The sequence below is a fragment of the Hippichthys cyanospilos genome, chromosome 4, assembly GCF_059441005.1.
Source record: "Hippichthys cyanospilos isolate Australia breed blue-spotted pipefish chromosome 4, RoL_Hcya_1.0, whole genome shotgun sequence".
Classification (NCBI taxonomy): domain Eukaryota; kingdom Metazoa; phylum Chordata; class Actinopteri; order Syngnathiformes; family Syngnathidae; genus Hippichthys; species Hippichthys cyanospilos.
Genome location: NC_142372.1, coordinates 17,954,742 through 17,979,628, shown reverse-complemented (window position 1 = coordinate 17,979,628; position 24,887 = coordinate 17,954,742). Strand labels below are relative to the sequence as shown.

The following is a 24,887-nucleotide window of genomic DNA, read 5'->3' as shown; positions in this document are numbered from 1 at the left end:
CCCCCTAGTCAACCTGAAAAAAATCTCATTCCGATGACGTCACCGGCAGAGTTGTCATGGCGTCTTTCGGACCGAATCTACTGCTGCAGTTTAGCTAGAATCTGTCGACACTCGCCAAATCGAAATGGAGAAAAATGCAGACGTGCATCGAGACGCCGTCGGGAGCGACACCATCGTGGCGGACACCGGCAACGATCCTGCGGCGGGAGACGGGAAAGGTGCGGCGGAGAAATGCACAAATAGTGAGGCTCGTCTCACTACTTTGCTGGATGGGGATAGCTGTAATAACAGCACTGTTGAGGAGCCTAGCACCCTTCACGTCACCCCCGGCGCGGGCAGGTGTGATTTAGCGCAGGTCGTGGAAGTCCTCGCCGATCAGGAGGAGAACAAAAACGCCGAGTCGAGCGCGGAGCAGTCGATCGGTAACGGGATGGGTTCGGATCCAGATAAGGAGGGTGGCGCCTCAAAGTTAGTAAACAACCAAACCGATGGGCCGTCCTCAGGTGTGGACGAGAAGGAAAGCGAGTCGAGCAAAGTTGCCAAACCCACCCATCTGTGCCCGGGCAGGACGATCCCTGAGGATCTGAGCGCCCCCCGCGCCTTATCCGAGGGGCTGGGCAGCGGCAGCGAGCTGGACCCGGACGCCAGCCTTGGCGGGTGCGAGTCTCGCAGCCTGGACTCATTGGAGGAGTCCTTCTCCAAGCTCAATTCGTGCCCCAGCTCGGACTTGAACAGCGAAGGTCTGGAGGAGCGAGGGCTGGCTCTGGCCCTGCAAGGCGAGCTCGGCCTAGACGGCACCAAGACGGCGTGCGCCAAGGACCGAGCGGCCGGCCAGTCCATCTACCACATCAAGTGGATCAAGTGGAGGGAGGAGAACACGCCGATCATCACCCAGAACGAGAATGGCCCCTGTCCGCTGCTGGCCATCATGAACGTGCTTCTGCTTGCCTGGAAGGTAAAACACGCACCGCAGGCCTTATTCCCCAAAAGAATACAGTGCATAATGTTGTAAGCCTCTGTGTAAAAAATGATCACCGCCCTTTAAATGAGTAAATTGAATTGATGATTTGATTAGAAGTATTGCACGTAAGAGTTACAACAATATTGTACCGTAATAAAAGTTTCAAATCAAACCCTTCTCATCTGATCCAGATTAAAAGTTTATATATTAAACTATATATTATATATTACTGAACTGAACTCAACTTAGTTAAGCAATGGTTTCTTCCCGTCCACTCCTTTTCTATATTGCATGATTAGTTGGAGTCTATTCCTGCTGACATATGCTTGAAAGGGAGACAACACCCTGGCATGGTCAATCCCAATCACAGGGCAAGCATTCACATTCATATTCACAAAGTCATTAAGTGGGAACTGAGCCACGTAGCCTGCACGGACGTCATCCATACGCACTTTTACATCATCAGTGACAGTGATTAATGTTTTAAGCCACTACGCTGCGTTAAACCAGCAGGGTCCGACATTAACATTGTCCTGATGGGCCACCATGGGAGCGCCAGGCCACCTGTAGGTGTCTGATCGGGCCACCATTACAAATTTCTCAAAGAAATTTGATGAAAGGTGGTACGGTGGGTGACTGGTTTCTACGTCTGCCTCACCAAGCAGGGGTCGCATTCGCTTACGGCTCCGGCCTTCATGTGTGGAGTTTGCGTCTTCTCCCCGTGCCCGTGTGGGTTACTTATATCTCTGGCAGAGATATGCATTTTAGGTTTATTCACTGCTCTAAATTGTCCACAGGTGTAATTGTAATTGGTGAGTAACGATTTGTTTGTATCTGTGTGCCCTGCAATTGGCTTGGCAACCAGTTTAGAGTGTACCCCACCTACTGCCCGAAGACAGGTAGGTTAGGCTCCAGCATGCCCGCGACCCTTGTAAATTAGTGGTCAAGAAGATGGATGGATGCAAACTGGATGAAATCAAGACATTCTTACTTAAGTTGCTAAGTATAGCTGAACTGTACTCAATAAGTATACTGCATTAGATTTTAAAACTATGAAGCCACTGTGATATTATACAGTACACATTATGAACCGGGATCCTCAACTTTGCAAACAAGAGGATTTTAATTAATAATTAATTAATTAATTAATTAATTAATTTTAATTAATTAATTGATTTTAATCAATATGCCAAAAAAATATTTGAAACTTTTTATAAAATGTGTCATTGCAGCATATGCTCCTGCCCTCTAGTGATAGAGTATTTCAATGTTTTGCCTACATTTTTACGTCAGCTAGATGAACAGATACATTATTTATGAATAAATAATAGTTTTCAGAGCTCGTCTCCAACCCTTATGTGTAAAAGCAGTTAAAAAAAATGAATGCTATAGAAAATGGATGGATGAATGATCTATGAATGAATAGATGTGTTGAAACTGTACTCTCTGTTATATTTGTTGTATACACTTAACCAAAACTTTACCTTCTTTATGAATGTCTCTGTCACAGGTTAAGATGCCTCCGATGATGGAGATTATTACGGCCGAGCAACTGATGGAATATCTGGGTGAGTGTGAATGTTTCAACTTGTAAATGTTATTAATTGGTCATTATCGTATATGTCGGAACTGGCCCGGATTTCATGCTTTGTGGCAAATCAACACCCTATAGAAAATGAATGAAGGATTTGGTGCTGTCTCAGAGAATGCGATACGCTTATATTGTCGTTGTTGTGGACATACTAAATTGTCCTTAGGTGTGATTTATGAGTGACTGGTTGTTTGTCTTTGTGTGCCCTGCAATTGGCTGGCAATCAGTTCAGGGTGTCCCCCGCTTACTGCCCGAAGCCAGCTGGGATAGGCACCAGCAAGCCTGCGACCCTTGTGAGTAGGGCTGCACAATCAATCAAATCTTAATCGTGATCACGATATTGGCTACCATGATTAGTTAAGATGATCCTTGGCGATATTAACATTTAAAAAGCCAAGCACTTTTTTGATTACTAGTCAAATCAAGCACTTTGTCATCCTACCACCAGGGGGCAATGTTTCTCACATGTTTGCATGACAAAAGCCTCAGCTTTTCTCACGCTAATATATTATTTACCTTTGTGAAATGACATTGAGTTTTTCACCTGATTCCTAATATATATAGTGCTAGCTGTCAATTCAGACCCATTTTGAAAAATCCAATTGGCGAGAAATTCAGTTTGACTTGACATTTTGACTGCTAATTGATTTGAATTTGCTTAAAAGTAAATGTGCTTGGTTCTAGGCAGGCTTTTTTTTTAATTGGTTTACAATCAGCAAGCAAGTTAGCTGTGTTGCCCTTTGTGCCAGGTTTTTGCGATCAATTATTTATTTGAGTTTTGTTATTTTAGTTTATTATTATTATTTTCAAGTATCAAGCCTTGAAGCCTTGTTTATATATTGCTTCTTTAAAAAAAGACATGTTTGACCAAACATCATGAATAATTGGGATTAATAATCGGAAATTCAATAATGACCATAATAGTAGTGATTTTTATTTTGGACATAATATTGCAGCCCTACATGTGAGGATGAGCAGCTCTAGAAAATGGATGGATGGATGTCTTTTTCCTCTTATTGGCTATTGTCCATAAAGACGACCCTATTGCAGGAAAGCAGTTTAAAAATTGGAGGGTGACTGATCATTGTAGTTTTTCTTGTGCAGTAACAGTTACCATGTTTCCATTTCTATATAAAAGATTTTTTTAATTAAAATATACCGTTTGAAAGTTTGCAATTCCCATAACATTGATTCTTTTTTTTTTTTTTTTGTCAGTGTGTCTTGTTTCACCATATGTGTTACCATTTATTAACTTGGCAGAGTTTTCTGAGACAAATAAGAGGTTTTAAGTTTTAAGGTTTTAGTATACAGTAGTGCCACGCCAGAACTTGCTATAGCACCAAGCTCTATTGGAAGGGATGTTGCGTGTAATAGAAGCACAAGAAGAATAAAATCTAGAGAAGGTCCCCAACATAATTTAATCTGTACTGCAGTAGTCAGTGAACCTACAAAGAAGAGTGAATGTTGTTGTATGTTTTTTTTTTTAATCTTTTGTCCCTCCGTGGCAACTTTTGCATTACGGGTAGATCTTAGCTTTAAGATAGCATGCTGTCATTAAAAAGACATGCTTTTGGTGTTCAAACTAATATTTTTGTTTTATGTGTCCAGCAAACACATTTTGCTTCTCGATGAAGTGTCCAAGTGAGACAGCCTTTTTTTTAGTCCTCCATTTCTTGACAGTAAAAAAAAAAAAAATAATTGTGTGTTTTAACAAGTTTAGTTGTGCTTACCCCTTGGGAAATGTTTTTTTTTTTTTTTTTTTTAATTTGCTCATTCTTCATGTTTCGACTTTTCATGCGTCACTGGTGAAGCTGAAACCGATTCACTGTACACTGCAATGAGAGTTTTATGTTAATGTCTTTGGAGAGTGTTTTCCGCCACACTGTTTGCATGACAATACTGTGAGGCTTCTAATCTAAGAACAATCTGTCATCCATGTGCGTTGACACAACGGTGACAGATGATTCAGAGGGTAGTGGGCGTCACTCAGCAGCTCGTGGTGCGTTGTGCTGTCAGCTGGGACACCAAACGCGCACTGGTGCACTCAGCACCAAGGAGCTTCATGTTGACAATTGGTGTTGAAAAGAAGTATATTTTGATATGTTGATGTAGATTCTCAGTTGTTCAGGTTACGCTGAATTAAGAGTACCAAAAAAACCCTCCTGGTAATAATTAAATAACTAATCCTCAATGCCTGCATGAGCAATTGTTTTGAAAGTCTTTTTTAAATAATGTCCACCGAAGATGCTCTTCAACCCAAAAGGAAGCGCATTCCAGAATTTGAAGCAAAGGACAGCAATATTCTTATTGCCTTTAGCTTTTAATTTCATGTGAAGGACAGTATTTCAAAGGTAGTATAAAAAAGTAAAAGAAAAAGAAAACAAAGAAAAGTTTATCCTTGAGATACTCGCAGGCCTGCTTGCTGTATGAGAGTCATGAAAGAAGGCTCTGGCTGAAAGCCAAATTGTTAAAAAAAAAAAAAAAGACAATGTTTGTTAAATTCCCTAATTTTGTTTATCCTCGTTTCTCCTTTTAAAGAGGCTTGTTACATCACAGCATATCACTTCAGTAATCCCCAGATACCAGACAAGTACGCATGCTTGCGACTTTAATCTGCAAATGGGATGAACACAAAGACAGTTACATTCACTGTTTATTTTTCCTGTAATAATAATATAAATATATATCTTCAAGTCTCTACCTTTTGCTTGAAGTATTTCAGAACCAACGCGCTCCCGGGCTAAGAAAAATAATGGCTCTCTCGTCTCAAATGAGCCTCATTTTAAGATGGAATCTGATGAGAAATAGTGATGCTTTTCCTCTCCTGTTAAAACAGTCCCAAGAGTGTGAGAGCTTGACAACTAGCTGACTACAATAGCACATTTGTGGCCATGGTGCGAATATTTTGCTTTCCATTAGATCTATGAATCATGAAGGGGGAAATAGAGTAGGTTCATCGTTTTTGCTGGGGAAGAAGCCAAGCTAGAGAGAGACGGCTGTCTGCTGCTACACAGCCAGGCCAATAGAACTTTCAAATAGGAACAAAATGGATTGCGAGGACTCCATCATGACCCTCCGTAGACTTTGGAAACAACTGATAGGAGCTGTTTTACTGTCATTGTTTGGAAAGTCTTTAAAGCTGTGTGGGTTTTTTTTCAGGCTTTTGGGCCTGAACAAAATATGGATTACCACTTTTGAAAAACCTACAGACAATATCTGTCAAAAGTTTGGAAACACCTTCCAATTAAAATGCTCTGATATACGTTAAGAGGTCAAGAATTTCCCTCACTTACCTCTTGAAAATGTACACCTTTAAGCTGAAAATCATTTCAGGTCATCAGGTCATTTTAAGCGTCATCTGAATTCGAAAGCTGACTGAGAAAACAAGATGTGCAAAGCTGTCTTTTTGGCAAAAGGTGCCTACGTTTAGAAATTGTAAATCCAAAACATATTTTGGTTCTAATAGGATTCTTACCTTTAATATTTGATTCTTTACGTCACGTGTTGCTGCATAGTCTGAACGGCTTCAGGGTTAGGGACTGTCAAATCAATAGCACGTACTAAACCACTAACCGTATTCTTCACTTCCTAGCTTTGAGACTATTATTGTAACATATTTGGATTAAGTATTAAAAACCTGAGTAGTTTCATGCCCATTATTCTTCTTTTACAAATTGATATAAAGCCCACCTTGTTTAGATATTTGCAGTTAATAATGTTTAATACAAAGATGGACTGTTTATCTGTCCATCTTATTGTCTGACTGCATTTGAAGGCACAACTTAGTTAGCGGCTAGCGCTAACGCTGGAGATGCTGTTTTGTACAAAGACAGCGGAATTAGCATCCTTTATTAGTGAATTAATGTGTTTGTTTTTTTTTTAATAGTGGTATGTTCATGGTGGTGGAAACAAGACGTGATGGCAAATGAAACGGAGTCGCAATGGGGAGTAGTAGTGCAACCACTGCTGCGTAGGTCAACTTCAAAATAAAAACGTAGTATGGCCATCGCATGGACTTCCATCTACTATTTGGTGTTTATTGCGATCTTGTTGTCACTTACTTGGCAGTGCGCGTTGGATGTAGTTAATTGGAAGACGACAGGATGTGTATTTGTGCATTTTGTTATTAATAACATTGATTCTGGGACATTTTATAACAAATCTGAATTATCGTAAATGATGCCCTTGATGGGGTTTTTTTTGTTTTGTTTGTTTTTTGTTTTTTTGGTCAATCAATGTTTTGGCACACCTCTGGTGATTTCCTTGGCCATACTGAGCAATCTTTATGTGCCCTTGCAGGAGACTACATCCTTGAAACAAAACCAAAAGAGATCTCAGAGGCCCAGCGACTAAATTATGAACAGGTAAGTTCTAACTACAATATCTACCAGATCAATGTGCAACATTACAAGTACAGTACACTCATATGTGCAATCACCAGCATTATTTAGTGCATCTGGTTGTAGCTTCTGCCTGCTGAGGTTAGGCCCGAAAGAAAATAATACTAAAATATAATAATGCTCCAAAATTTACACAGTAGACATCACACAACATCATCCCGACAGCTGGTTTAAATATTTTCACAAACATCTGTTGTTTTGTTGGCTTTTTTATTTAGAGTGAATTGCTGACCACTTGCTCCAACGGTGCTAAAGTGCTTTTATCCTAGTGTAGAAGAACGCTTGTTTGGGACATGCATCAATACTTCTTATATACGATCCTTAAAACATTTCATGCACCCCTCGTTTATTGTATCTCAAAACAGTGTACTTTGGAGAATAAGGAGCTTTAGGTCTTGTCTACACATAACCTGGGCTATGTAAACCTGCGTAATTCCTTCCCTTCTTTGTGTTAAAAAAAACAAAAACATTAATATAGCTTTGTTCATGGAAAAAAGATGCTGAAACATGAATCCGTATTGTGCGGTTTTAAATCCATTCACAAGCGTGCCAAGCCGCTGGCAGCAGTAATTCAACCAAATTCTGTCCAATCAGAAAGAACTGTGTTTCTCAACGTCATCGGTGTCGGTGTCTTTGGCGGCAAATATGCCTTGGCTGTACCCTTGTTATGCACCAGCAAAGAGCCAACTTTACAGCCATCCTTTGCTTGAGCGCTTGGAAGTTGCACCATAGTTGGCCTTGCAACAATAAACAAGCAGCTAGCACCTGGAGAATGGTTGCAACCAACACAGTTTTTGAGGGGAGATGTATCCATGCTGATTCTCAAACACAAGTCGCGCAGTTTATGGTTGCTATATGCAAACAACGATCCGGAGACATTGGCAAATCTCCACTTTGGTTTGAAAATAGGGGCAGACCGGAAATATTTACCGCCCGTTTGCAGGAACCCCATCTTTTTTTCAGACGGCCTAAAGAAGAATATGCTGTATTTACATGCTTGTACTAAAATGTGGAAGAAGAGGATGTTCTTTACTGCAGACATTTACACACACTTGATAGGGAACCTCGTAAAAGTGAAGCTCAGCTCTTTCTCCACCGCTCCGTATTACGTAAGATGCGTCTTGCGAGATTCAGTGAACAACGAAGGTCAGGGGTATGCGATGTCGCTCGCAGTGGTGGTAAATGCTTGGAGACGCACGGCTGGGTTCGGCTTCAGGCTATTACTGAGGCTTGCTTTGTGTGTGTGCGGTTCACCGTGCGAGGCACTCGGTCGAAGATGGAGCTCCACTTCCTCTGCTTCCTCCCATCTCCTGTGGCCTGCCTACGTTGCGGCCTGTTCTGGCTCCAGCAGCACATCTGTGGATGATTTGAAGCCACGTTTTAAAGGCGAGGAGAACATTTTTTGGCAGCGCGCTCGCTGCTGCTCACTTGCTCAGTGGCACCGGCTTTCTAAATTTAAGCGGGGCTGAAATGCAACTTCTTAAAAAAATCAGCGGCGTCTTCAGGGAGGGGCTGGAGTTTTGCATTGCACGGTAATTATGGCAGTCTAATCCTAGGCTGCGGCCTGGGAGCTCTAATGCATGTGGGTGTCCATGCGCCATTTGTGTTGCTGCAGACAACAGTGGGCGGTACTGGAAGCTCAGGTCGAGAGTGTGAATAATCATTTGTTCTTTCCGTTCGTTTGACCGTCGAAATGCAAAAGTAAATGTAAATCGTGCAACTTCACTATAGATTTTCAAGTAAAAGTTGTTCCTTTTACAACTACTATTCCGATTAATTTGGGATGTTGTCCATCCATCCATTTTCTATAGCCACTTATCCTAACTAGGGTCGCTGGTGCCTATCTCAGCCATCTTCGGGCAGCATATCGTATATCGGGGGACATCCTGGTCTGGTTGCTAGCCAATCGCAGGCCACACAGAGACAAACAGCCATTCACATTTACAATCACAACTAAGGGCAATTTGGAGTGTCCAATACACCTACCGTGCAAGCTCTGAACTGTGAGGCAGACGTGCGAACCAGTCGGCCACTGTGCCGTCCAGTTTGGACATTGTGTAAAATGTAAACAAAAACAGACTACACAGATTTGCTGATTATCTTCAACCTATATTCAGTTAAAAAAAGAATATAAAAACAAGATATTTCTTTCATGTGATAAACCTTATTGTTTTTTGCAAATATTCATTTGTTTTGAATTTGATTCTTGCAAAACGTTTGAATGAAGTTGGGACAGGGGACATGTTCACCATTGTTTTACAGCACCTTTCCTTCTAACAATACTTAACTGGCGTTTGGGAACTCATATTGTTGAAGCTTTGTCGGTGGAATTCTTTCCAGTGTCTATCGACCTTTCAGCATTCATGGTGCCATCACAGATGTGTAAATTCCATCCACACACATATACTGCATATACACATTTGTGGCTCAAGTCATAAATAGGTAATGTAACCTAGCACGTCCTTACTAATGCTTCTGGGTCGTCTGACCAAATAAATATTAAAATCTAATGAATTCCTGTGGCTCCATTTTGTGTTTTTGAACCTGATTCTAAATTAACAGGGAAAATGACTGATTGTGAATGTGTGCCTTGCACATTTTATTCTGAAAGGATTTTTTTTTCTTCTGCTTGTTGGATTGAACCGTTTTCACCTTGAGTTCACAACAGTTCTATTTTTACATTCACGTACATACGGCATTTGTCACACGAGTGTGCAAGGATTAAAATAGCAGTTGCTGCTCCTTAGCAGTTGTTAAATATTCACTCAGCAGAGCTGTGTAAGTGAAGAGTTCGGTGTTGCAAATAAATCTCAGTGGAGCTGAGCTGCATTTTTGCAAGGCAAATACACCATCCTAAACCTCATTTTAACAGCATCTCTTTTCTTTTCATATCTTACCTTTAAGTACTTGCAGAAACACAGTAGAAATGAATAGACGTGAAGGACCGCAATGTACTCCAAACGGATTCCTCCGATTGCACCATTAAACTTTTGAGTCATTCATGAAGTCATTGTATTTTTGTGCGCTTGTCATTCCACCGGTGTGCTAAACTGCCTGACTAACAAAGACAAAGAGTGAACTAGTATATGGAGAAGGTTTAAATGGATTGAATTAAACTGGAGCCTACGTGATTAAAAACGTGCATTCTAATATGGACCTTATGCTGCATACGAAGGTTATTGAAGAAACGGCTTTCCAAATATCTTTTGCAGTAACGATATGCTATACAGTCATTTATTTATGCCGACCACTCATGTATTTGACCAATTTAGTGTGATGTATCGGCCCAAGCGATTCAGTTCTAGCCCATTACTGTATATTACTAATGACCTCCTTTAGCTGGGGTCCGCCACAGGCCCAGATGAGTTTGAGTGATGCGGTACTAATCATATCATCTGATGCTGCTCTGCTGTTGGTTGGACCAGATGTGGTCCATTACAAAACTTCAGTTAATCCCAGCATCCGTGGAGCTCGAAAGCGTCCTAATCTGCACACTCTCATGTGTCGGACCTAGGGTTTACACCTCGACACGGCATCTCAAGGGTTTACACCTCGACACGGGACCTCAAGTGACTAAGCATGAAGACTGATAAATAATGCCGCTATGTATGCCGCATTATGTAATGTGTTTACTTGTTTATCATGGGGTTATCTTCCGAAAAATACCCGCAGTAAGCGAAAGAGATTTTACATTTCTTTTGAAGTGTCTTTATACAGTGTAATATATATATATATATATATATATATATATATATATATATATATATATATATATATATATATATATATATATATACCATGTATGTACACTTTTTTTTTTGAAAAAAATAGTGAGGTAAACATGCAATAGATATGGTCATAAACAAAAATCCATATAGCACAGTTTTGTTTTTTTTTAACAAACTGCTATTTTTTGACTGGTTTGACTTACAAGGGATAAAACTTGTGAGAAAAAATTGGGACGTGAACCTGCAATCGAAAACTTTATGGTCATAAATGAAAATTTGGGATAGAGTGAAGCTGCAATAACTGAACACTGTCCCACTGGTGTTAACCTGCATCAACTTCAACAGAAAATGTTGCAGCACAAAAAAAAAAAAAAAAAAAAAATCCCCCTTTTGTTGACAGTGTCCATGCACCCCTGTTCAAATGCCAGGTTTTTTGAAAATTAAAAAACATCAGACAAGATAAATCATTGACAAACATTACCTAGTATTAACATGACATGTGTAGCCTTCATAAGACAAATTAAAATTATTTGATGTGGCTGCACAACACATATGTACACATCCTCTTCTAACTAAAATTTGGCTGTGTTCATAATATATCAATCACATTCAAACTGCTGTTAAATTGGAGACAACAAACACATACTATTTTGAGTGCCAGTGATTAAACCCAAAAACATTTTCAGGTGTTTTAGTAGGCTTTTTGATGTTTATTTTGCGTTTTATTTCAAGTTCATAATTTTTTTCCTTCACTTTGTCGGAGCGGGGTAGGTACAGCTGAGATGTTTTTAATGTTTGAGGACAAAACATTCGATACAGTAGAGTTCTAAAGCACTTTAATAATAAACATTTGTGTCTGATCGAGTACAGTGTATCTTCTTACCTTGTTTTCTGTCAGCTGTGCAATGGAAACTTTGAAGCGCTCAGGTGTCATTGTCATAACCGAGTTTGAGGGCTCAGCTGCAGGCCTTATCTTGAGTCCAGACTTTAATGGCAGTATGGCTTGCAGCCAGCTGGGAAATGCTGAACGCGAGAACGGCTCTGACTGGGACTCATCAGGTTCTCAGGTGTGTGGGTGCCTGGCACTTGTTCCGTATACGCCTACGTACGATGGCAAAGCATGTGTGTGAGTAACAAGGCAATGAAAAGGCACCGTTTTAAGGCTCGCCATTTCAAAATCATGGAGGTTTTTCAAAGAGGTAGGAAGTTGTTCTTTGCATGCCTTTCTAGCTCTGCCAAGCACAAAACTGCACTACCGATTTGACAAAACATTGAAGCGCCTCCATCGTATGGACATCCATTGACATCTACATTCAGAAGATTCAAGAAAGCCAAATTAAACCTTCTGAAGTAACTGTTTATTGGACCTCTGCAGAGATCTGCGTGTTCTCGACAAGACTTTTTAATGCAAATGCTGAGAATGTCATAAAGTGGTTTGTTTTAGTGTGCTCTCCTCTTTTCTAACAGTGGAACATACAGGCATTGCGGAAACATAAGCCAGTGATCAAATCATTTGATTCATGTCTTATTAGCACGTCCCATTTCGTCTTCCGGGTTCAATTTTCTCCACTGATCATCCTGTTGATTGCATGGCTCAATAGCCCAGCAGCCTTCATTAGGCAGCTGCTGGACTGCATTATCATGTCAAATGTATGTCATCAAAGGGAGCATAGACATGGTCGAACCGGACAGACCCGAAGAAGAGAGGCGGTGCTATACTTAAAAGCAATAACAGTCGAGAAGCTAATGGTTTCTTGTAAAAGCAGAAAAAAATCAATGGGCTGCTATCCTGGCAGTGGGAAGGCTAGAATGTACACCAGTCGGACTGGATTCTATATATGGCTCTGTCGAAAGACATGTGTTTTCATCGCTCTGTTTTCATGAATAGGATTACAGTCATCTCCGTTTATGAATTCAGGATTTTGTGTTTTTAACCTACTGGTAACTACTAGAGGTTAGTGAAAGGTCAAAATGTTCAGAGGTGGGTGGAATATCTGAGGTGCGTATCGGAGCGTATTTCCTTCTCAGGAAGTGGCGTCACTGATGTGCATTTACACAATAGTCTTGTTTCAAGAAATGGTTCACATTTTGGCATCATTAATGAACAAATGAAGATCTGCATAATTTTGTTTCGTTGTCCTGTTGGTGCTTGGCCGATTTCTGGAAGTCCCCACCCGAAAAAAAACCAAACAAGTTTCCTTACAACACAAATAAATCTCTCCAAGATATTATACGCTGAAAAAACAAAACAAATTTGAATTGAAAGTAGACTTCAGACCTAATTACGCAGAAATATCTGGATTCGGATGATTTTATTTTGTGAAGAAAAAAATCGAGTATGCGCAATGATATTTTTGATTTTATTTAATGACTTAACTTTTTGAACTTTTTGGAATATTATAATTTCAAGGTTGTTTTTTTTTGTTTTGCCAGACTTTTTGGTAGTTATAACCTAATCTTTTAGTGTTTTGTTTTTACCTTCTGGGGAAGATCTTGCTTGAAAGTTAGTGACACCTCACAATTCCCAAGACTGACGACATTCTTTAAGTGAAAATAAAATTAAAAAATGGCAATTCCCTTTAAGTATGTCAGCTGTGTATATATCCAGATGAATCCGTTTTATTTATATAAATAAACATTCACTTTCGTCCTATTAATCATAAACAGTTTACATGTATGAATTCCAGTTACTGCAGACACTGACGTTAAGACTGGTGGGAGTAATCACATACAGTAGTCCAAATGGCAATTAAGGTTTTGACCATACACAGAACGTGTCATGAGCTGAACCTTTTTGTCATCCGTTTTGATGACAAGCTTCAAGGGTTGAGAAATCTTCATCAGAGGTGTCACGATTAATCGAGTCTTTGACATCTAATCAATCAATGGATAAATATTTTATTAATTGAATAATCGTTTTGAGCTGCGATGCTCAGAGCAGGAGAGCTCGATGCGTCGAGAAGGTTAAAATTGCAAGTGTATTCGTTAGTTATTATATGTATGGTTCAAACCAATATGTAACTTGACAAGACCGGGAGAAGCATGAATAATTGCTTAATGTATTAACAGAAAGTTGCCTGCAGGAGACACCAGTGAGAAAGTATTGACAACATTCATATGGAAAAGCTCAGACTTGTCACTCACAGTGTAATGTAACACAGGTAATGAATAATGAAATACAGAACATCACCTGACTCCTAACACTATTATTGTCATTAAAGGGTGTACTTAAGAAATAACTATACATTATGGAGCACCGAAGAAGAGGAAGTCTGGTATTGAACACAGTTAAATGCGTTATGGGATTATTCAAATTGTTATTGTCATTCTGAGTGACGTAGCATTATGACGATGTAAGCAAGTACATTCACTTCTTTTTTTTTTCCTCCTAGAACATGAGTGACGCCATGGCAGTGTTGCACAAGCTACAGACAGGCCTGGATGTGAATGTGAAGTTCACTGGCGTGCGAGTTTTTGAGTACACCCCAGAATGCATTGTGTTTGATCTGCTGGATATCCCCCTCTACCACGGCTGGCTGGTAGACCCCCAGGTATGGCTTATCCATTCTCCATAGTCAAAATGAGCTTTAACAATTGTGCTACTTCATACTAGGCAAGTAGGGTGCTCGTTTCAACCTTGCTTTTTTTCATGACTGACGGTAGCTTTGTGCTGCCTGCATCAGTTCTTGGCAAATGTTCTTTCCCCACAGCGTCTATCTTTGTTTGCAGATGTGTGACATTGTCAAGGCAGTGGGCAACTGCAGCTACAACCAGCTGGTGGAGAAGATAATATCCTGTAAACAGTCAGACAACAGCGAGCTGGCAGGCGAAGGTCAGTACGTCTCTCTCCAGGCACACTCCTTCTGCTCCTCCCTCTCTTGTCTCACACTGCAACGCATTTCAAGTTATTTTTCCCCCTCGGTTGTTGCCTAAGAAAGATTACCACATTTTTCCTTGACTTCTGTTCAAAACTGGTTAACAATCATAAGAGTGTGGTGTTTTGAGATACAGGTGACATGACTTATGATGTTGCACTGTTATAAACTTTTAAGGAACATACAGTATATTTGTACACAAACCAAGGAGCAAAATATGTCATGAATCACGATCGTATATTCTATTTTGCCAATCTGCCGAGATTGCGTCCTGATCCAAAATTGCAGCGATGTATTGAATAGGGGAAAAAATGCATCCAAATTGTCTTATTTATTTAAAAAACAAACAATCAAAAAACTATCATAAGACCTTTAAGATTAGTGGAGCAGTGGTTTGAATCAATTAGAAAATTTCAATTTTTTTTGAGGGGTGCGCGGGGGGGCACGTCAGATTATGAGGAAGAAGATTATACATTTAGTTGTGTTAAATGCAGTTCTGTCCTTTCTGTCACGCGAATGCTCAATTCGCATAGATTTGCAAGTTATCGTTGTACTGTCTCCACTTTTCCACATTAATATATTTGCATTGTTAGACCACACTCCCTTCAACTTGCCTTCTCGCGACAAGCGCCAGAAAGTTCCCACATGGGCTGCGTTCACTTTCACTGTTTCCGGCTGTGTTGTGATGTGGTGTATTATAAAACTTGTACAGTATAACTATATATACTTTTTCCTCTTGGCGATGTCTGTGTACTTCTGGAATTTTTTTTTTTTTATATTATAATAATATTGTTTTTAAAATGTAATCAGGATCTGGACATCCCTATTACTGCAGCCTGCGGAGTTGGTTGTGAAACTCTTCTTTGCATGTTTGTCTATATTATACTGCCACCTAGTGAGTCTTTATTACATCGTGAGCCCGTCAATACGATGTGTTAGCTAGTGGACAGTAAGGCAAAGTGATGTTGTTGTTTTAAATATACAATGTCACATTTTTTGTTTCATATCTGACAGTAAACATTAACTAGGGTTGGCAATTACATGAGTTGAGTTCACTGCCATGATATAGCGCTATAATCTAAAATGTTTCCTTGCACATAAGAACAAAGACAAAAAAAAAAAAAAGAATCAGCTAAAGTCAGTGAAAGCAATTTTGAGCCATAACAAAATATAATGGATTCTTCCTTTGGGTTAACCATGAGCCCGCCTTCTAAAAAGTGAATCCTTAAATACTATCTGCATAATCCATCTGACAAATTAATAAGCAATGAAAAGCTAACCTTCTTAGCACAGCTAAAAATAAATATATTTGGAAACGAATACATCCCTGACAGTTTCAATCAAAACTGAGCCTCACACAAGGTTTACTGCCTGCAAGCGCTGCTTCATTTTTTTCATAAATATCTTCCTACTTCTGACTCATGTTCATGAATGAGTAAGGAGGGTTTTTGAAGGCATACACTGACATCGTTTTACTTTGCCAACAATTGTAATCTTGTTTCGGCATCCATGTGCGGCAGGCATTGTGGCAGAGCAGTTCCTGAGCAGCACAGCCACTCAGCTGACGTACCATGGCCTGTGTGAGCTCACATCCACTGTGCAGGAGGGAGAACTCTGCGTCTTTTTCAGGAATAACCACTTCAGCACCATGATTAAATACAAGGTATGACACGCCAAATGTGCACTAGCATTCATCATCGTTTTTGGGAAAGACTATTGTTGCTACAGACGCTAAATCTTGGCAGTTTCAATGCATTTAGTACAATGCTTCAATTGTTCAAGATTTTGTTACAATACAGCATTATTTCCAAGTACATTCTTTTTTCCCTCCCTTTTTCTCTTTTTCAAAATCTTACAAATAATGCCCCATAATGACAGTGTGGAACCACGGTGAAAGCACATTGTCTGGTGGCAAATTAACGGCTATAATTAATATTGACTCCAAGAATCTAACGTTCTAAAGAGATCCTCATTAAATTTGTATTCAGACATAACTCCTGACCACCCCTGGCTACCACGGAGCTCTGCCACTGATGTTGATTGGTTCAGTTTACTGTCCATAATGGGCTTCTACCAGTAAATTGTGGGCTGGTCTTGCAGTAAAATAATCATTAAATCGCATCAAATCTGACCGTAAAAATTCTGCCCAGTGGGCAGCTGGGCCTGTATGCCTGACAAACAGTATAGCCTTGCTATTCATGAAAAATACATTTGCCTTTAAAAATATGTTTTCAGGTAGTAGCCTGAAAACAAAGAAAACGGTCACTCACATGTTCCTCCTGGGTGAAGCTCCTCATTCATTGCAGCGAAGCGTTTGCCGTTGTAAAAGCGATTTAAAAAAAAAAATGAAGCTGTTATTCCGTGTAAGTGGTCATTATAATTATAAATAAGTGGGGTCCTGCTAAGATGAGCTGCATGCAGTTACTTGCCTGTATTGACAGTGCAGCTGGACCAGACTTTTCCTGTTATCTTCTGGAGGGGAAGTGACTCCTTTGGACTGTGTTTTGAACTTCTCGCGATCACACACTGGCATTGCCAATGCTGGCAAAGCTTTTGTGCGTCACATTCACCTTCACATGACCCCATGTTCTCCCCCAAAAAAGAAAATGTATATCTTGTATCTCAGCTCAACTAATAGGTGAAATACAACTACCTCAAGTCATCTTTTGCCATTGAAATGAAGGGCATTGCCATTCATCTGATTCAGCCTAAATTAATTGCACTGTATATTTTAATGGAGAGAAAAATTGCACACGATAATGTACTTTATAAGACCATAAAGTAGGTGTTTACGCTACAAGCGTGTTTATCTTCAGGGTCAGCTATACCTGCTGGTGACCGATCAAGGGTTCCTGACAGAAGAAAAGGTTGTGTGGGAGAGTCTTCACAACGTGGACGGAGATGGCAATTTCTGCGATTCCGAATTCCGGTTGAGGCCCCCGTCGGACCCGGAGACCGTTTACCGAGGACAGCAGGATCAGATAGACCAGGTCTGAGCACTGATACAGGCAAGGCTAGCAGGACTTGCATTTTATCAAAACTTGTAGAATATTTTTAGAAAACTACATAAACTCACCCTAAATTACAAATTTTAATATGACTCATTTCACTTAATTCACAGAAAAGTGTAGATTCCTGCTTTTGTGCTCCCTAACACAAACATGCGTTCATTCACACCTCATGGAAAGTTAGTCTTCAATTAACCCAGAGGTCAGCAACCTGTGGCTCTTTCATTCTGAAGTTGCGTCACTCCGTGGTTTGGGAAAATAAAAAAAAAAAAAAGATTGCTTCTGACCGACTACGTGGACGGCGTAACAAGCGAGGCTTTTAAATTGCAGTCAATGATGTTTGCGTGATTGGGTGATAGTGCGGCATCTATAGGACATGTTCGGTGCAACGAAACATGAAATGTGACGCAAGACAGCCAATCAAGTTTCGGGAAGGTAAAAACAGGAAATTGAAATATAGCGCCGCCATCCAGATGAACTAAAAACTAAAGCGCTTGAAAAATTCTTCACACAAAGTGAATGTCGTCTTAATGCCCCTGTGTGTGAATGAGGATGGAGTCAAACGTTTGCTCAGTCTGCTAGTTAGTTTCTTAAAACCAAGACAGTAACCACCTTGGCTAACACAAACGCCGCTTAAAGCTAAATGACAAACATAGAAAGTAAAGAGGAAATACTTCCAGATTAAAAGCAGATCTTTCAAAATAAGGCGAGAGGAAAGTAAAGAATACAAACTGGAGCAGTTGATGAATTAACACTGAATAAATCTCATCTTAATGCCTCTGTTTGTGAACACAGATGGATTCAGACGTTGGTCTGAAACTTGGTTAACAAAAGCTGCTATCACACAACTGCTACGTAATGTAATAAAGTGTTTGCGGCTCCCAGTGTACTGTTGGAACCTGGTCAAAATGGCTCCTAAAGGTTGCCGACCCCTGAATTAACCCAATGTGCATGCTTTTGAAATGTCCAAGGAAGCATGGGAAGAACATGCAAACTCCACACAAGATTAAAAAACCCAGAACCTTTTGATTGTGAGGCAGACATACTAACTACTGCTCCTACTGCATTCTCTCCACAATATACCAAAGCTTCTCAGTGGCCCCTTAATTATTCATCAGGCTTTTGTCTTCTCTGCAGTTTTGCTGATTTCACAGCCATCTGTTCAAAAGCAGAACTTGCCGGCAAATTCTCCCCTCAGACAATAGCGTGGCGAGACCTTATAAATGACTTGTTTACTTACAGGCCCGGTTCGAGCGAGAAGATCAATTTCTGAAGGTATAATCAACACCTTTAGATTAGAGAAGGCACTAATGAGGCCCGCGGTCTCATCAGGTTCTTTGCACCAAGATTGCAAACAAGAGGGAAGAGAATATCTCGTATATCAAACGTCAAGTATAGCTGCACAACCCAATAAGATCTAAACAAGAGATATATCAGTATTGTGTGTATTGTTTTGATTGCAGTTTGTGGGCAATTGCACTACATCATATTGAGAGCTGCTTAATTGAACTGTTAGTCTCGGCCAGTGCTTCTTAAACTCCTTACAAAAAGTACAACCTATAGCTACTGTTCAAAACTGAAAATTGTGTCAAAATCGTGACTACTACTGAACCACACCTTTAAAACGTTGTGTTTTGAGATATGAGTTTAATTTGCTCTTTGACCACTTTAGTAACTCAAAACATTTGCATCTCAAATCATTTTTTTTGTTATGCTTCAGTCCAGTCACCATTGTGTTGCTTCTTCTGGGGTGCCTGTCTAAAACAGAACTATAGAAATAAATGAGGAAACTCCAAACCCTTCAATAAGATACAGTTAATGTTAGTTGTTCTTTGCAAATGATGAAGATACTGGTATGCTTGAGTATGATATTACTAGTAATAATATTATTATTATCTAGATTCAATTCAAATGTTTTGAACTTGACTGTTAAATACAATAACTGCACTACATTTAAAAAGTTCAAGCAACTCGAACAATGTCCAGACTTGACATTTCGTTCAGCGGTTTTCCACATACCGCTAGAGGGAGCTCATTAGTGTTTACGTTCAACTTAGTTCGACATTGACCTGGTCTGGATTGCTTTTAGCATTTTAACGTGATTCTCATGCGTGTCAGGACTACTTGATGGCGCTGTCGCTGCAGCAGGAGCAGCAGAGTCAGGACCTCCAGTGGGAGCAGCTCCCCGGCATCAGCGACTTGGAGCTGGCCAAAAAACTGCAGGAGGAGGAGGACCGCCGAGCATCGCAGTTCTACCAGGAACAGGAGCAAGAGCAGGCGGCGGCAGCACAGGCGGCACAAGTGCAGGTGTGTGTGTGTGTGTGTGTGTGTGTGTGTGTGTGTGTGCGTGTCTGTGTGTGTGTGTGATAGCCGGCTCTGTGCAGATGGAAACAAGTTAGGCAGGCGCAGAGGGGCTTGAAGCCAATGGGAAGCACTCAATGCACCACAGTGGGCCTCGTCATTATCAACAGTGTTAAATCCAAGCCTGTTTAATTGAACACAGTTCATATTCTGGTGCGTAAACTGCAACCGGTGGAAAAAGATTGTCATGCACCTTCTGCTATCCGGTGAAACGGCATGGAATTAATAGTGCATCGCAGCGGCAGCCGGTAAGTTGCGGACCTGGGCCTTCACTGAGCAACACCCCCACCCTCACACTTTCCGATTTTTATTTTGTGAAAATTTTGCCTTGAAAATGCATTGCCAGTGATGTACGGGCGTGAACGGCCGTCGTGTCGGGTCGTCCCATCCCCACATCTGGCAATAAAGCTCAATGAAGTTGCTCTGAACCAATCAGAGGACACAAAAGGGCTGATGTCTCCTGAAATTTGATTGGCTCAAATTCTGAAAAAAAAAACCCATCTTGAGCTGTTTCACTTATAGGGGATTTACAAACCTGAGTCTGAAAGCCTTTTTAACTCACACGCTATTAAATGAAGAGAAAGTAATGTCGGTAATTGATTTATACAATATTTTACAAATTCATACAAAGTTTTAAAACAAAGGTCCATGCTGTTGATGTTGTTTATACCTTCAGAAAAGGCCTCGAAGGCCCTCACGGCACACCACTGGTGCATTGAGATTCAGACAATCCTTCCTTGTCAAACAGAAATGCCATTAATCCCAAATTACAAACATATTTTTTGTTTTTTTTAATAAGGGAAATAGCACTGTCCAGTACAGTATTACACTTTATAAATCAATTAATTACACAATCAAATCGAATGTAAAGATTTTAACCAATTTGCCGAGGTTTTTGCTTGACTCAATGGCCATTGTGCCGCCCTTTTATGTATTTGGCCACCTGGGGCCGGTATAATACAAAAGTAGAGAAAAACACAAAGGAACCTATTTTTTAAGATGGGTGCCCATACTTTCAACGCAAAAACGGGCACATCATTTTTGTGACAGGGAAGCCTAGTTTAACGTGTTTATTGTTTGTTTACGATAGTATTTGTTTGTGAACATTGGTCATTTGAAGATACATCCCTCCTGGAACCCAATGCTAATTGACCTTTAGCACAGCGATGTTTATAAAACCGAGTATGTTTGAGTAGTATTTCTGTAAACTCAACTCGTATGTCATTGAGGGAGGGTCAATTAAGATTTGGCATATATTTTTTGCTTATAATACATTCAGGCATTTTCACAACATACTGTAGGAACCTGCACACACATACTGCGCGGTTCAACGCATCCATTATTTTTCTTTAATTATAATGATTTTGGATCGTAAGAAGCCAGAATTTAAATCATTAATTTCCCAATCCTACCCAGTTTACTTTGGCACTACCTTGTGGAATCTTGAGGCCAAAGAACTATATCGAAGTGAGAGGATGAGCTTTATTCTTGCAATCACCTCGTCTAATCAAAGAGCAATATTTTGCCGCTACCTTGTGACATCCTTAAGCAAATTCAAACCTTTTAGGGGGACAAAGTAGCATAGAAAATGTTTGGATGACACCTGCCGGCCTCTATGGTTCATGTGTGTGCTGCAGGCTCAGCAGGATGCCGCAGGGGGAGATGAGGCGGACAGAGGGGCAGCTAGAGCCGGCGGCCCATCGGCTGGCGCCGAGACGGCCGGCGCGGCACCTGCGGCGGCCGGCCAGTCCACAGCCAGCCCAGGAAAACAGTCATCTAGCGGCGAGCGCAAAGCCAAGAAGGAAGCCAAGGATAAAGACAAATGTGTCATTTTGTAACACTAAGCAAGCGTATGGCAAGCCATTTGAGCTTGTGGTCCATATGCTTTTTATCCAGCTAACGGTACATACACTAGTGCACTAGTTGTCCTCGCTGGTGAGACGTTTCAGCGCATTTGTGGAATGATTGCCTTATTAGTCATTCTTTTTTACACTAATAATGCCACTTCTGACCTATTAGTATGCAATTAAACATTATAATTAATTAAACTACTGTGCAGCACTAGTAACATTCCTTTGACCGACTAGTAGGAATGCGTCACCCTCCTGTCGCCCTCTGGACGTTTTCAGTAGCAAAATGTGCACCGGTAGTTTTGCCTACGTAGTCCCAGTGGAAATAGTAGCGGATAAAAATACAAATAAGACACAGTCGTTCTAGTATTGTATGATTTTTTTTTCCTTGGTAGTGTCACTAGTACTATATATAGGGTTCAAATTGTAATCAAAGTGTATGAAAATAAGGGATTGGTAGACTATGCACACCATTGAAAGATGAATGTGCCAAAACTTTAAACATGTTTTTCTCAAAACTCTCAAACTTCAACTTACATGAGTGTGTATGTACAGTCTATCTATCTATCTATCTATCTATCTATCTATCTATCTATCTATCTATCTATCTATCTATCTATCTGTCTGTCTGTCTGTGTCTGTCTGTCTGTCTGTCTGTCTGTCTGTCTGTCTGTCTGTCTAGTTATGTGTGTATATGTATTCACACACACTTATATACACTATGTACACACTCATGTAATTTTAATGTTGAGTTATAATGAAGCATTTCTTTAACATTCTACTCGTGTGCCTATTTGTCTTACTAGTGAGAACAAAAAGCATACCAGAGTATGGACCTTGGATATAAAGCATATCGATTAAGTGCTCAAGGTGTTTGCCATACGTGTACGTGTTTGATGTGTTTTTGGCGTCCAGCGAGGAAAGGAGACGCTTGAGGAGACACTCATGAGAGGATTTGCTTCCCAAACCACTGGTGCCTGCTAGCCTCCATCCTCGGCAGATAGCCCTCAACACCCCCCCCCCCCCCCCCCCCCAGGATCCTTTGACCGAGTCAGCCAAACTTTGTTACAAGTTGCACACTATATTGGTCACGGTGTTTTTTTTGTTTTGTTTTTTTTAGTGAAAGAGCGAACATCAATGGAAACTGTGTCACTCATGTTCTCCTTAGCATGAACCTTAGAACTTTGTTATTATTATTTTGGTATGCATTATGCAACAAAATTCATCTGCAAAAGTGAGATATTGATGCCAACATTTCTTTGTTGTCACTTTGACTTACACTAAAGCGTGGAAAGCCATTTATTCCGGATTCTTGATATCCATCTTAAGCTCTATCTACTAGAGGGGACTGGTTTAGAAAATAATACAATTATGATTTATTTACTCAATAATGCAATGCAGTTTAATATGTGGTAATTTTTTAAGGTCCCCTTCACGTGTATTTTTTTTTAACAGGCATAAAATTCATTTGTGTTTTGTTAAACAAAATGTTAATGTTTTTGTCTTACGGGTTAGGCTCATGCTAAATTTAAAGCAAATCCAGTGCGATTTCATATATATACAGATAATCAGTTTGAATTGGAGATTTCAATTTAATAATCAATTTTGTAAACAAGTTTTTAAGTCAATAATCATATCCAAACAATCACATGTCAACTTGTCCACTGCTTGTCTTAAGCACTGAATGTACCATATTTAAAAACTGTATTTAAAAAAAAATAAACATTTGAAATATACCAAAACTAAAGTCTACCGACCAACCAAAACAAAAGGATTTTGCTTTAGTTGTTTCCCCCCCAAATTGTAGCTTTTGTGATTTTGAAAATTGCATTCTGCCGCATTGTTGACAATTTGAAATGTATTAATTGTTCAGCCTGGATGTTAATAGAATTTTGAAATGTCACACACATTGAACATTTATTTGAGATCCATTTATTAGAGTAGTGTCATACAGCAGTGGAAGCGTTTGTGCTACTAGCGTGCTGTAGAGTACGATAGTACATGGACCTTAAGTTAATTGTCAAGGATATGGAATAAATGCTCAGATGACCGAGGTATTTTTCTATACAAAGGACTATAGGGCCACACACAAAAAAATACTGCAATAAAAATCATGGAATCAAACAATGTAAAGGAAAAAAGTAAAGATGCTAATTTATAAGAAAAAAGTTGCAATATTACAAGCATGAAGATTTATCTGAAGAAAATCGCGGAATAAGTTTGCAATAAATTGTTCAAATTTGTAATTTGCAATAGCGGCTCACACACTGTTGTGTAAATACGTAAATGTAAGAATAATTAGGCTTCATCCTTGTAAAGGTTTTACATTGCGGCTCTTTTATAATGTCGCATTCTTCCGGTGATGTTTGCACAGCGCTATTTTGACTCTACTGTTGTTCCATTACATCAATTTATGTGATGACTATTCTAACTTTACAGCATTTTGCCTACAACATTATTTATGTAAATGTGACTTGAAGGTTAATTAACAGTAATAGCTTCCAGTCCGCTAAAATAATGATTTTGTTCTTGCAATATAACTTTGCTGTAGACGACTTTACGGTATAATATCACAAGCAGACTTGAAACAATCTTTTTGCTCCTGTTCTTGTAATCATACAAACATTTTTTGTTTTAGCATTACAAATTTATATGGTAACCTATTTTAACTGACTCCTGTTGTATTATTTAAGTAACTTGACTTTTTTTAAATGAAATTTTAATCCGGTGCCACTGACTGTTCTTTTATTGACGTCACAAATATCCAACTATGACATAAACAAAATGTACTTGTAAGACGTGATATTTCAAATTTTTTCTTTTTGTAACAAGACTTTATTCTCATGTTTGATTTTAGTGTTATAACGTGACTACAGTCCTCCCGTTTTTGTAATTGACAATTTGCAACTTTACAAACTAATGCTTGTAGTTTTTCTTGTCACGTTGCTAAAGTTCTCAGATTTTTTTTTTTTCATTTTCTTCAGTAAAGTCCACTTTATGCTTGCAATATTACGACTTAATGGACGTATTTTTACCGTCGTACCATTAGAACTTTAGCATTAGAACTTTTGTTTCAGTTACAATCTTATCTAACTTTTTTTTACGACATTACG

The 24,887-nt window shown here is 39.7% G+C and overlaps 1 protein-coding gene across 3 annotated transcripts; it reads left to right on the top strand.

Annotated features, from left to right (window-relative positions):
- The first annotated feature begins 33 nt into the window (after positions 1–33).
- On the top strand, positions 34–24,437 carry mindy2 (MINDY lysine 48 deubiquitinase 2). 3 transcript variants are annotated; one of them, XM_088414056.1, is made up of 10 exons: positions 34–242; positions 310–955; positions 2,472–2,529; positions 6,852–6,916; positions 14,073–14,231; positions 14,410–14,512; positions 16,076–16,218; positions 17,372–17,545; positions 19,682–19,870; positions 21,562–24,437. In XM_088414056.1, exons 1-10 carry the CDS (start codon positions 34–36, stop codon positions 21,760–21,762), a joined length of 1,947 nt encoding a protein of 648 aa, XP_088270182.1. In that variant the 3' UTR covers positions 21,763–24,437. The 3 variants fall into 3 exon arrangements, with proteins under 3 accessions (XP_088270182.1, XP_088270180.1, XP_088270181.1); XM_088414054.1 differs by having other exon boundaries at positions 54–955; XM_088414055.1 differs by lacking the exon at positions 17,372–17,545 and having other exon boundaries at positions 54–955.
- Positions 24,438–24,887: the final 450 nt, after the last annotated feature.

Excerpts from the sequence above, each read along its gene's own strand:
- mindy2 (XM_088414056.1), top strand. The coding sequence starts at position 34 with ATGACGTCACCGGCAGAGTTGTCATGGCGTCTTTCGGACCGAATCTAC. Across the intron at positions 956-2,471 it reads TGCTTCTGCTTGCCTGGAAG|GTTAAGATGCCTCCGATGAT; the intron begins GTAAAACACGCA and ends TCTCTGTCACAG. Across the intron at positions 14,513-16,075 it reads CAGCGAGCTGGCAGGCGAAG|GCATTGTGGCAGAGCAGTTC; the intron begins GTCAGTACGTCT and ends CATGTGCGGCAG.